At 46.9% G+C, this 12,820-nt stretch overlaps 1 protein-coding gene across 1 annotated transcript in view; it reads left to right on the top strand.

Moving 5' to 3' along the window:
- LOC148507867 (cysteine-rich hydrophobic domain-containing protein 2-like) overlaps positions 1 to 12,820 on the top strand; it is a 46,058-nt gene that overhangs the window by 20,544 nt on the left and 12,694 nt on the right. Inside the window, exon 3 of the mRNA XM_088445570.1 lies at positions 9,334 to 9,489. Within this exon, the coding sequence (XP_088301696.1) occupies positions 9,334 to 9,489 (156 nt within the window). The remainder of the gene's footprint in view (positions 1 to 9,333; positions 9,490 to 12,820) is intronic.

The raw sequence follows: 12,820 nt of genomic DNA, 5'->3' as shown, positions 1-12,820 counted from the left end.
TTCCACATTAATCAGGAACTTGTTGTGCCAGCTTTTCAGTCGCCTGATCTTTCAGCTGGTGAGGCTTCCTTAGATGTAGTCCGGGCACTTAGAATCTATGTGGATCGGACTGCTTCGGTTAGGAAGTCGGATTCTTTGTTTGTCCTCTTCGGTTTTCACAAGAGGGGTTGGCCTGCCAACAAGCAAACGTTAGCCCGTTGGCTTCGTTCCGTTATTTGTGAGGCTTATGCACAGGAGGGTTTACCTGTGCCAGCCTCTGTTAAGGCTCATTCCACTCGTTCTGTCGGCTGCTAGACGTGGCGCCTCCGCTGTTCAGCTGTGTAAGGCGGCCACTTGGTCTTCAATTCAAACGTTTTTGAGGTTCTATGCGTTTGACACTTTCGCCTCTCAGGATGCATCCTTCGGGCGCCGGGTACTCCTTTCAGCACAGGAGCGTCCCCGCCCTTAGTTGAACTGCTTTGGGACATCCCCAAGGTCAACCCTGTGGACCCCCTATGGACCCTGAAGTAGAAAACAAGAGATATGGTAAGAACTTACCTTTGTTATCTCTGTTTCTACGAAGTCCATAGGGTCCACAGGGCGCCCGCCCTGACGCACCTGGCTTCAAATGGGCTGTGTGGCTGGTCACCGGTTTTCCGTCTCCCATTTCTGTGAGTATGGTTTCTTGTGTGTTCCAGTCTTCCTTCTCTCTGTTTAGTCTCCTCCTCCGGCCTTAGCTGCTTACCAACTGAGGTGCCTGTGGCCGGGGCGGGGTATAGAGGAGGACGGACCCAAGTGCATCCTGGGAGCAGCAAAGCTTTAACTGCGTGGTGCCCATGGATCCAGATCCAGCTATACCCCAAGGTCAACCCTGTGGACCCTATGGACTTCGTAGAAACAGAGATAACAAAGGTAAGTTCTTACCATATCTCTTGTTATTTGTGAGGTCGGTCACATACAGTTGTGTGCTACACGGTGCCATATTTGTGGGCTTGTGTGCTGCATGCTTGCGAGTGCGCCACGAGTAAACACTGAGCTTCCCTGTTGTGTTGCGCTATATATATATATATCTCATGTCTGATGAGGAAGTTGAGCGCTCTATGACTCCCACTCTGCTCTCCTGCAGACGCTGCGCTGCAGGGGTAAATATGTAGGATTTATCACAGGATGGGCTGTGTGTGAGGTGCCGTCAGTTACCTGGTCCCTCTAACCCCCCAACTTCGGGACAGGATCATCCTTGGGCGGTGTTTTCTCAGGTGCTGGCTTCCATCGCGGACCGTCTGGTGGTCCCAACTGCTCTCCCCCATAGGGGGTTACCCCAAACAGCTATCCCCCCTTCTCCTGGTATACCGCAATTATTGCAGTCTCCCCCTAGGCCTCAGACTGTTAATCCATATGTATATTCAGTCTCCTCCAGTGATGCAGCAGTCCGTCATTCCCTTCCTGGGTCTCCCGCAGGTTGGTCAACCACCATGTGTGGATGTATTCTCCAGTTCAGTCCAGAGTTTTGCGGCCTCATCTTCATCTTTTAAAACTTTTTGTTGCATAGTGACAAACCTCAAAAGGCATCTAAAGGCACTGTTATGTCATCCCAGTCTGCGCAGCTATCAGACTCCGATGCGTCCTCGGATGAGGGGGAATTGCCTGAGGACTCTGATTCGGATTCCCCTGCCTGGGAAGTGGAGACGAAATCTTCCATTAATGTGCGGGCGGTGCAGTCCATTCTTGATATAGAGGATGACGCACCTGACCCTAAGTCCAAGTATCCAAATTTTAAGTAGGCAAAAGTGACTTCGGCTGTTTTCCCTCTATCTGACCAGCTGACTGATCATATGGCGGAGGCCTGGCAGTCGCGTAGTAAGAGGTTCCAGCCGCAGAAAAGTTTAGCATCTAGTTATCCGTTTCCTGCAAGTCATTGCAAAAAGTGGGAAACCCCGCCGTTGGTGGATTCTCATGTTCCTCGCTTAATCAAGAGTGCTACCTTGCCTATGCCGTCCATTTCATCCCTAAAGGATTCCACACCTTGCTTAATCGAGAATGCTACCTTGCCCGTCCGTCCATGGCCATCTCTTGGGTGGCTAATGCCATTGAGAGCTGGACCAATGTACTGGAAGATACTTTTCCTGAGGAAGCTCCGGAGGTTCAGAGAGCTTTAGCTGGACATATGAGGGATGCCGCTTCCTATATTGGAGAAGCGTCTTTGGATGCCAGTCTTCTGACTTCAAGAGTTTCGTCAGCAGCGGTCTCTGCTCGCCGGTCTTTGTGGCTTCGTTCTTGGAGAGCGGTAAGTCCAAGGGTCAGTACTTCCCGAGGCAGTCGTCAACCAAGGCTGCCTCTAAACCAAAGAAGCAGGCCTGGTGCACTAGACACCCTGCTTCCAAGCCAGAGGATAAGCCTTCAGCCTGATGGGACGGGCCTCTCTCTGGGGGATCCCAGAATGGGAGGCCGACGACTTCAATTCGCCCAGTGCTGGTGCAATACCACCACGGATACTTGGGTACGAGAAGTGGTCTCTCGGGTACACCCTTTCCTTCCGTCACAGAACCCCCCCCAACAGTTCTTCTGCACGAGTCTTTCTCAGGACAAGACCAAGGCCTTGCAGATTCAGGAAGCCATAGAGTCCTTGCTGAAAGCAGGGGTCGTTGTACCCGTTACGCTTTCTCAACGCGGGACAGGTTACTACTCTTCTCTGTTTCTGGTTACGAAACCCAATGGGTCTCATCGGCCTATCCTCAACCCGAAATCGTTGAACAAGTTCCTCAGAGTGCCCACATTCAGGATGGAAATTTTGCGTTCCATCATTCTGGCTATGGAACCAGGGGATTATATGGTCTCCCTGGACATCCAGGACGCCTACCTCCATGTTCCTATAGCACCTTCACACCTTCACTTCCAATTTTATGCTCTGCCCTTTGGCCTTTCCACAGCTCCAAGGGTGTTCACCAAAAATATGGCTGTCATGGCTGCCCATCTGCGCAGCCAGGGTATACGGCTTCTGCCGTATCTGGACGACCTCCTATTGCTGGCAGGCTCTCCGGAGGTACTTTTACAACATCTGCACCTGACGATCGCTTGTCTGCAACTGCACGGTTGGCTGATAAACTGGAAGAAGTCCTCCCTCATTCCGTCACAGAGGATGATTCATTTGGGAGCCCTTCTGGACTCTCGTCAGCAAATATCTTTCTGACTCCAGAAAAGATTTCCTCCCTACAACTACAAGTGAGCAGTTGTCTAAAGAGTTAACAGGTGTTGGTTCACTCGGCAATGAGAGTTCTTGGGTCCATGGTGTCGACATTCGACATGGTGGAGTATGCCCAGTTTCATTCCAGGCCCCTGCAGAGGCTGATTCTATCCAAATGGAACGGGTTACCACACTGGATCAGGACTCAGATGCTGGTGTTGTCTCCGGAGGTGCGCCTATTCATTTGCTTGGTGGCTTCAGACGTCACATCTCACCAAGGGTTGCCCCTTTTGGATCTCAGACTGGATTCTGCTCACGACAGATGCCAGTCTCCGGGGTTGGGGGGCAGTGTCAGGTCCTCTTTCACTTCAGGGCCGTTGAACGGCGGAAGAAGCGGTTCTTCCCATCAACATTCTGGAACTTAGGGCCATGTACAGGGCGGCCTTCCAGTTGTCCGGTCACGCTTTTCAAGGAAGGGCAGTGCAAGTTCAGTCAGACAACGCCACCACGGTGACGTACATCAACCGTCAAGGGGGATTCGCAGTCGAGCAGCAATGTCGGAGGTGTCGCGCATCCTGCCTTGGTCGGAGTTCCACCTTCCATTCGTCTCAGCAGTCTTCATTCCAGGAGTCCTCAATTGGGAAGCGGACTTCCTCAGCCGTCACGACGTGCATCCCGGGGAATGGTCCCTTCACCCAGAGGTATTTCAACTACTCATGGACAGGTGGGGACTGTCGGAGGTGCACCTCATGGCCTCCCATCACAACCACAAGCTGCCTGAGTACGGGTCCAGGACAAAAGACGCCGGCGCAAGCCTGGTCGACACGCTGTCAGTGAAATGGACGTTTCAACTGGCTGCTTCGGGTTCTCCGGAAATTCAAACAGGATGGCAGGACGCTTCTGCTGGTGGCTCCGGCTTGGCCCAGATGTCCTTGGTACTGCGATCTTCGGGGACTCTCCATCGATGTTCCGTTTCTTCTGCCTCAACGTCGGGACCTGTTGTCTCAGGGGGCCCTACCTTTACCCGGATCTGGGTAGTCTGTCTTTGACGGCGTGGCTCTTGAGGTCGCAGGGTTTTTCCAGCTCAGTCATCAGCACAATGTTACAAGCTCGCAAGCCTGCTGTTTTGTGTTTCTAGAGTTTTGGCGTTCCTTCAGTCTGGTTTGGACCTAGGCTTACTCCTAGCGTCTTTGAAAGTTCATGTGTCTGCACGATCTGTGTGGCTCCAGGGTAGGATAGCTACTCTGCCAGATATCCGAATCTTTTTCCAGGGTGTTCTCAGGATTCAGCCTCCCTTGTTCCCCCAGTGGCTCCTTTGGTGGTGGTGCTTCATGCCTTACAGTGTCCTCCATTTGAACCTCTTGAGTCGGTGGAACTCAAATGGTTGACGTTTAAGACTGTTTGTTTGTTTGTTTTTCTACTGGCGATTGCTTCAGCCAAAAGAGTATCAGAATTGGGGGCGCTCTCCTGTCACCCTCCTTATCTGATTTTTCATCAGGACAGGGCAGTGCTTCGCACTCGCCCGGGTTTTCTACCTAAAGTGGTTTCTAAGTTCCACATTAATCAGGAAATGGTTGTGCCGGCATTTCAGTCACCTGATCTCTCGGCTGGTGAGGCTTCCTTAGATGTGGTCCATGCTCCCAAAGTTTATGTAGACTGTACTAGTTCCATTCGGAAGTCTGATTCCTTGTTCGTCCTCTTTGATTTTCACAAGAGGGGTTGGCCTCCCGGCAAACGAACTTAGGCCGCTGGCTTCGTTTGGTTATTTGTGAGGCTAATGCACAGGAGGGTTTGCCTGTTCCGGCCTCTGTTAAGGCTCATTCTACTCGGTCTGTGGGTCCTTCGTGGGCTGCTAGCCGTGGCGCCTAGGCTGTTCTGCTGTGTAAGGCGGCCACAGTTAAAGATATATCACAACTATAGACTTTATTTTATACCATGTAGAGATTGATACTTATCTGGTTTCTCCAGTAAAATTGATGTAAGTAGCCCTGTTTGCTGATACAAAATTTCAGCTTTTCCATTTTTTTACCGTTCCTGTTTCATTTCATGTGAAAAACTATTATTTAATTTCAAGTCCATTTCTGGTAAGGGTCTGCTTTGGTTTGACACTAAATAAGCACAGGGACAGACACTTAATGTGGCTGGAGTTGACCTAAGTGGAGACTGTTTTTCTCATGGACAACTTTTACGTGGCCCTTTTGCATGTCACGTCAAAACAAAATCTATTTGTGTTGACGTTAGGAGGAAAAACGACTAATGTTGTCTACAAAGCAATCTTATAAGACTGTAAATTCAAAATTGCTCACTTGCAAACCAGGGGCGTGTCACTAGTAACTATTATAAATGACTGTATAGTTGATTGTCTAGGGGTCTCTGTATATCTTTATTATTATTATTATTATCCTTTATTTATATGGCGCCACAAGTGTTCCGCAGCGCCTTACATAGTACATAGAACTAATAAGTGAACAAGAAACAAGTAACTTACAGTACATTACAGTGCAGGACAGGGACACAACTTATATACATTGCTGAAATAGTGATTAAAGCACTCACAATAAGCTGCCGGGAGTTGGTGGTCCCGTGTTAGGTGCCCTAATGGGGAGTAGAGAGAAGAAGAAAATGTAAAGAGAAGCACATGAGGGAAGAGGTCCCTGCTCATGAGAGCTTATCTGTAATCTTTTATATATAAATTAATTGGTTGGTTTGTTCGGTTATGCATTCTGACACTCCTGTACCGATTGGGATGAAACCAACGCGAGGTGGACCAGGTTTATCCTGATCAGGTTTTATGGGGGTTAGGGTCCCGGTCGGACCTCCCATTGGTGTACACTGGGCAGAACTTTGACCCGGGGAGCCTGTTCTGAGCCTTTCGCTAGATTTATTTGGACGAAAACTTCACAGAGTGGTAACATTGCATCCCTGAACACATACTAGGGGGTAGAGATCCCGGTCGGACCTTCTGTTGGTTTACTTTGGGCAGAACTTTTACCAGGGGACGATGGGCAGAACTTTTACCCGGGGACCCTGTTATGGGCCTTCCACAGGTTGGATATAGATGAAAACTTCAGGGAGGTGGCAATTGGTCTGGAATGCCTAATGGAGTGGTTAGGGTCTCGGTCGGACCTCATGGTGGAATGCGACGGGCAGAACTTTGACCCAGGGAACCTGTTCTGGGCCTTCCACTGGATGGATTTGGACTACATCACATAATAAAACTTAACTTACAGATTTAAACACAGGCCACGCCGGGTACTTCAGCTAGTTGTACATATAGTAGACCTAGTTTTTCGGCACAGTGACACGTGTTGTGCAACCTTCCTTGTGTTCAGGTCAAATGGAGGCTACCAGGATGCATAAGCCAATAATGACCTAGACGAACATGTTGACAGATGGAGGCCTGAACTGGCAATGGCACAATTGAGCTGTACGCAAACCAGTTCAGCCCACATCCTTTTAAGTTAGGACCTTCCTATCCAAAGCTTAGTAGCTATTAGGTACCTAAGGAATCACCTGTAACATGTTGGATGTAATGATCTAACATAGTGTGATTTGTGACCATTGCACTCGCCATATCCAAACTGGGGTGCTTCAGGAAGGTCTTACATTTTAAAGGATGTGTGCAGGTAGGCCTGTAGCCAGATAAAAGCATAGCAATGATCAGTTATGTTTAAATTCCTGAGTGATTTCCAATGCAAGATAGACAGATTGATCCATCTATCTTGCATCTGTAATATATACATTAAAATCACTTTGATCACCCGTGGAACAGAACATAGTTTTTAATGGGAGGTTTGCACATTGTGACTTTAGTTCATTCACTTGTACTTGTTGCAATTAGCAGTAAATACATTGCTTTATCTTCTGACTGACTTGATTTTCATTAGTGCATTTTTGGATATGACCAAACTGCAACTGAATCCAGATCAGAGCATCATGTCATAATATGAGGGCTGCCTTTAGTTTGCCTGAAAATCGAAGTCGTTACTTCGTTGATCGTCATGCTGCTGACAGCACGATATTGACAGGACAAGGCGGACACTGTTGTAATGTTATTTAAAACATTGAAAACGTGTCGGCATTAGAACTTTAAACATGATCATGTTCAAAGTTTTAATGGCGACACTGTTTCAATACTTTTAATAACATTACAACAGTGTCTGCATTGTCCAGTCGATGATATGCTGTCAACGTATTGACTGTCAACAGCATGACTATTAATTTGTATGTATCCCAGCTAAAACACAGAAAGTTAGAGTAATGTATTTATAAAAACGTACAGGTAGACATGTTCTTGCCAATATGTTAATAATCCAGATGGGGAGGTGGATATAAAGCATGTTGCTGCTCTATTCATTCTTAAAAAGCAACGTAAACAGCAACTGAAAATCACCTGAATCAGAAACTAAAGACTCCCATACATGTTGGAGAGATCAGACTATTTATTTATTAACAAGGAAAATATATATATATATAATTATCCGCATATTCCGTTGCACTTTAAATTGGGAAACAAACAATAGAAAAACAAGAGTAGATAAAAACAGACAGAGGTGAGAGAGACCTGCTCCTAAACTTACAAGCTATACAGCTATATCAGCCGCTCAATTTTAAAGTGGCAATGTATTTTAACACATAACCTACATGGTTTTCCAGTCAAACAAATTATTGCTTTAAATTTAGCGGCTTTGTAACTCAAAACGTGCATTTTCCATTAACTCGGACCTTATAGCCCCTTGATTAATATTCTCTAATGCCTGTTTCATCAAATCGGAACCTTATAGCCCCTTGATGAATATTCTCTAAGGCTGTGTAGCACCAAATGAAACGAAAAAAAGTTCCAAACTATGAGATTTTCATCATGTTTAAAGTTGGAAATTTACTAAAATATCAAATTCACTGAATTAATTTAAGCCATGTTCAAAATAATTTAAATTAAAGTCCATTCTTCTTGTTTAGAATATATTTATTTTCCCTTTTTAGTAATGTACAGTTATTTTTGTGGTACTTATGACTTGCAGACAACTACAAAAAAAAGTTACCTGAAGATTTATGGTGCCATAGGTCCTAACATGCACTAGGTGACAACAAAGTGAGTTGTTGGACCTTAAGGGAAGACACCACAGTTTCCTGCCCTAATGCCCTCTACAATGAGAAATTGTATGGAAAGATAAGCCTGCAGTTCAGGGGTGTGAGTCATAAAATGTTCTTCTGGTATTGTCAACAGAGATGACAGGTGATTGATAGGGTCATGATACAGACCCCCCCCACCCCCAACCAGATCAAGCCTGCTGGGCTTACTTAGGTTTTCTCTGTTTGCTGGGCTCCTTGCATCCTGTCGTAAAATATTATGACCCCCTTTTTAACAGTGTTTAAAAGAAGAAGAGGAGAAAAGAAGATGCCTAAAGGAAATAAATGTGTCTTTACGGTGTAAAGAGGAGTACAACCGGAATTAGGCCTCTTATCTTTTCTCTTCTGAAGAGACAAAAAAAAATGTACAAAAGTAACCTAGAAGACAAACAGTTTGTGCTTGCTGTATTGTTGTCCGTATAAACATTTTCTTGTCAAATTGACCTTTTTCAGGTGGTATAATTTCATGTCAAATATATTTTTTTTAAATGCCGCGATGTCATCCCTATAACGAAAATAAAATAGAGAAAATTATATATATATATATATATAAGAGAGAGAGAAAATTATATATATATATATATATATATATATATATATATATATAATTTTCTCTATCTCGCATATACACACTTAATTTTTTTTTTTTTGTTTGAAGCAAGTCTTGTGCCCACACAAGCTGCTAACACATGGTGTGCAATAAAAGGAAAAAGGGTTTCATGACATATATAATTTTTTTAATCATGATCCATCTCAATTTACTGTTACAGTTCATAACAGGTAATATGTCTCCACGGTCACACATGAACAAAATAATTGTACACTGTTAATGTGTAGCATATAACATTGCATACTTTGTTTTGAACTACTTTATATTATGAATAGTCGTTTATTACAAAATATTTGTTTGATTTTAGTGGATACAATCTGTAGAAAGATTGTGTATATGTATTACAGATAAAACTGAGTTGATCCTACAGTCCATTCATTACCTTCCATGGTTATATAATGTATTAAAGACCAAATATGCTTTGTAATTGCAGGTAGCCCCAGAAGAGTTTAAAATTAGTATTGGGCGTGTGAATGCATGCTTAAGGAAGAATCTCCCCCTTAATGTGAAGTGGTTGCTATGTGGCTGTATCTGCTGCTGTTGTACGCTGGGCTTCAGTTTGTGGCCGGTTATATGCATGAACAAAAGGGTAAGTAATTGCACTATGTACAGTTTTATAGAGATGAATGAGTTTACAATTGGTCCTTACCATTGAATGGATCAGCATACCCTATATTTTATTTCTTGACAATAGTTGTAAGGTTAGGAAACTTTTCATTTTTTAATTGTAGCGTGCCTGTTCTGCATCTGTTGTATTGTATGGCCCTTGCAGCAATTGTACATTTATTCTGCTTCTATTTCCTTGTATGTAGGCTGTTTTCTTAGGTCATATATAGTCCAAATGTGTTTTTTTTTTTTGGGGGGTTAAGATTTTGCTGGGTAATATGAAAAATAGGTACAGTGTAAGATAAATGTACTAGTCCATGATTACAAGAAGTTGACTCTAGTATTCAAACTAGGAAGTCTAAGGAGTATATGCACAGAACATACAGTAGGATACAATTAAATAGGTATGCCTACTCAAATCTTTTCTTTGTTATATCCATTTTCTGATTTGTCATTTTGCACAATCATGATTATTGGTGTCGGGCCCAGAATTTATTTTCCAGTCAAGATGGCTTCCTTAAGGTCACAGTTGGCAATAATATATCTTTCAGCTCATACAGTACCATGGCTGATTACTTCTAATAGTCACGGTCAGCTGTGGATTTTCAATGTCTACTCTCTTCGATGATTCTGGCCTTTGGAGTTTAAAAGGGTAGTAATATTAAATGCAAAACACTACTAGTTTTGCATATTAATATTATTGCCCTTCTAAATCCTGTAGCCAAAAAGCGGTGGCTTTTCTTAGTTTCACTATTGTTCATTTGGCATTTTTTAAGACTTATTACACTTTTTACTGTTTTTGTAATTAAAAAATAAATTTTTCTAGCAGGGTGTCATCAAGAAGTAGTTGGGTGGGGGCCTTTGCAACAATAAAAGGTTTTAAATCCTGACCTTTTAATGATTTAAACTTGAGATAACAGTTTATATATTAATTCTCCTCTTCTTGGAGGCCCAGTCGTCTGCAGCTTTTTCATAATCAAAGTCTGTAGGATCTGGTCCCTCTAGTGAAATCCACATCAGGTTATTTAGTGTGCTCTGCTTCATGTGTATCCTTTAAACAGGTTTTAGGTAACTAACCCACTTGCAGGCTCCACAGATACTGTCCCTACTTCAGGGCTTGACAAATGTTTCTAAATTCTAGGAGCCAGGATGAAAGTGTAGGAGCCAGACCCCTCCCCCTTCCCCCGGGACAGCATTACTGAGCACCTATGCCCCGTGCAACCAACCCCCATGGCCACACCACTAACAGGATACCCCAGGTAAACCACCCTCCCACAGCCACATTGCTGAGCAGCTAACCACCCCCACTTCCGGGCAACCAACCCCCAGAAAGACCACACCTCCGCAGCCAAAAAACCCCGGGCAAGCAAAGCCACTGCCGGCAGTGGCCAAACTAAATGGTGGTGGGCCCAGGTGCAAGAATATCCTTTGTCCCCAGGAGTGGTGGCCCCCCTATGCAGTGTCCCCAGGAGTGGTGGCCCCCCTATGCAGTGTCCCCAGGAGTGGTGGCCCCCCTATGCAGTGTCCCCAGGAGTGGTGGCCCCCCTATGCAGTGTCCCCAGGAGTGGTGGCCCCCCTATGCAGTGTCCCCAGGAGTGGTGGCCCCCCTATGCAGTGCCCCCAGGAGTGGTGGCCCCCCTATGCAGTGCCCCTTATATAGTTGCCCCAGAAGTGGTCCCCCCCTATGCATTGCCCGTGGTAGTCCCCACTATGCATTGCCCCTAGTAGTGCCCTCCCCCTGAACAGTGTTCCCAGTAGCGATCACCCCCCCTATGCAGTGCCCCCTGTAGAGGTCACCCCCCCTATGCAGTGCCCCTTGCACGCACGCACGCACGCGCACACACACACACACCTTACCTGACGCAACAGAGTCCCGGCTCGCTCTTCTACTGCACTATGGGAGAGACGTCATGACGTCTCTCCCATCACCTGCTGCGGGGGGAGCCAGAAGGTGGAGCTCATGAGTGAGCTCCATCCGGCTCACTCCGTGGACGCAGCAGCCAATGAGAGTCTGGCGGCTGTGTGTTTGTAAACTGTAGTGTGGATCGCGTTCGCGGTCTGCACTACACTAGCGGCAGCAGGGGTTGCTGCAAATCTGGTTGCCAGGCAGCCAAATCTGGTACCTGGCCCCTGGGTTTTGTCGAGCCCTACCCTACTTGCTGGCACCACAGAATTTATTTTTTAAACAGCTCCCAGATACTGTCACCACTTGCAGGCTCCCAAATACTGTCCCCACAGATTTTTTTTTTTCCAGCTCCTACAGACAGAGTGGATGCAGGACTACTCTCTTTAATGTGTTCAGGTGACTGCTCCCGTCCAACCAGCACGCCCGTGCTTTATACAGGGGGAGGGATCTCTGCCCTCCAACCTGACACCGCCCTGCACTGTGACATGCCCGAGCTGCACCATCCGGCGTATTGGGGCGGGGCAGTGCCAGGCAGTAAGTTGTACAGGGACGCAGCGCATTGGGGCGGGAGGAAGTGCTGGGTGGTAAGCTGTTTCTTGCCGGGCGGGGCGCCCTCAAAAAACAGCCTGGGCAGAACACTGTAGTAATACTCTTTTCTACTTCAGGGTCCATAGGGTATCCACAGGATACCTTGGGGTATAGGTGTGACGTCAGTCATCGGGCACCATAGAGTTAAGCTTTCAGCCTTCCAGGATGCACTAGGGTCCCCCTCCTATACCCCGCCCCCGAGCCAAGGCATCTCAGTTTAGTTTGGTGCCCGGCCGGAGTCGGGTGCACCTGTTGGAGTGGGGGCTAAGAAGAGCCCCTGAAGTTTTCTGCATGCAGCTGTGGCTGTGTATCTGGAAGTACAGCATTGACTGTCAGTCCTGACGTCCATGCTGTCTTCCCTACACCCCTGCCGGTACCAGAACGCCGGTACCGATCCGGGGATGCTGGTGAGCATCTGGGGTCACAGCTAGCGGTGACTCCAGATGTTCCAGACCATGGCCGGAATCAAGGGGGACAGCAAGGTAAGCAGCGGGGTCCCGCGGTGGGTCCCCGCTGTTGCATGGTCCTGAGTCCCCAGGCAGGGGGCTCCCTGGGGACTGGCTGCAGCGTGGAGCCAGGTATATAACCTGCGCTTCCACTACCCCCCTGGGACAGCGGACCGCAGTAGAGCGGTAGCGCTGCGGCGTCCCGGGGGTTAAATGCATGCCAGGGGAGCGCGCCTTCCCTGTCTCACAGCCGGCGCCTCCCCCGCTGCACACAGCCCTCTCTGCAACACGCCGACTGGCCCTGTGGCAGCGCTCCTCCCCCAGGCCAGCCTCCTCTCTGCTCCTCGGCGGCCATCTTCTAGAACGCATGGTGA

This window comes from Taudactylus pleione, unplaced genomic scaffold, assembly GCF_031769625.1.
Source record: "Taudactylus pleione unplaced genomic scaffold, aTauple2 ptg000381l, whole genome shotgun sequence".
NCBI classification, from domain to species: Eukaryota; Metazoa; Chordata; class Amphibia; order Anura; family Myobatrachidae; genus Taudactylus; species Taudactylus pleione.
This window is presented reverse-complemented; position numbering and strand designations above follow the sequence as displayed.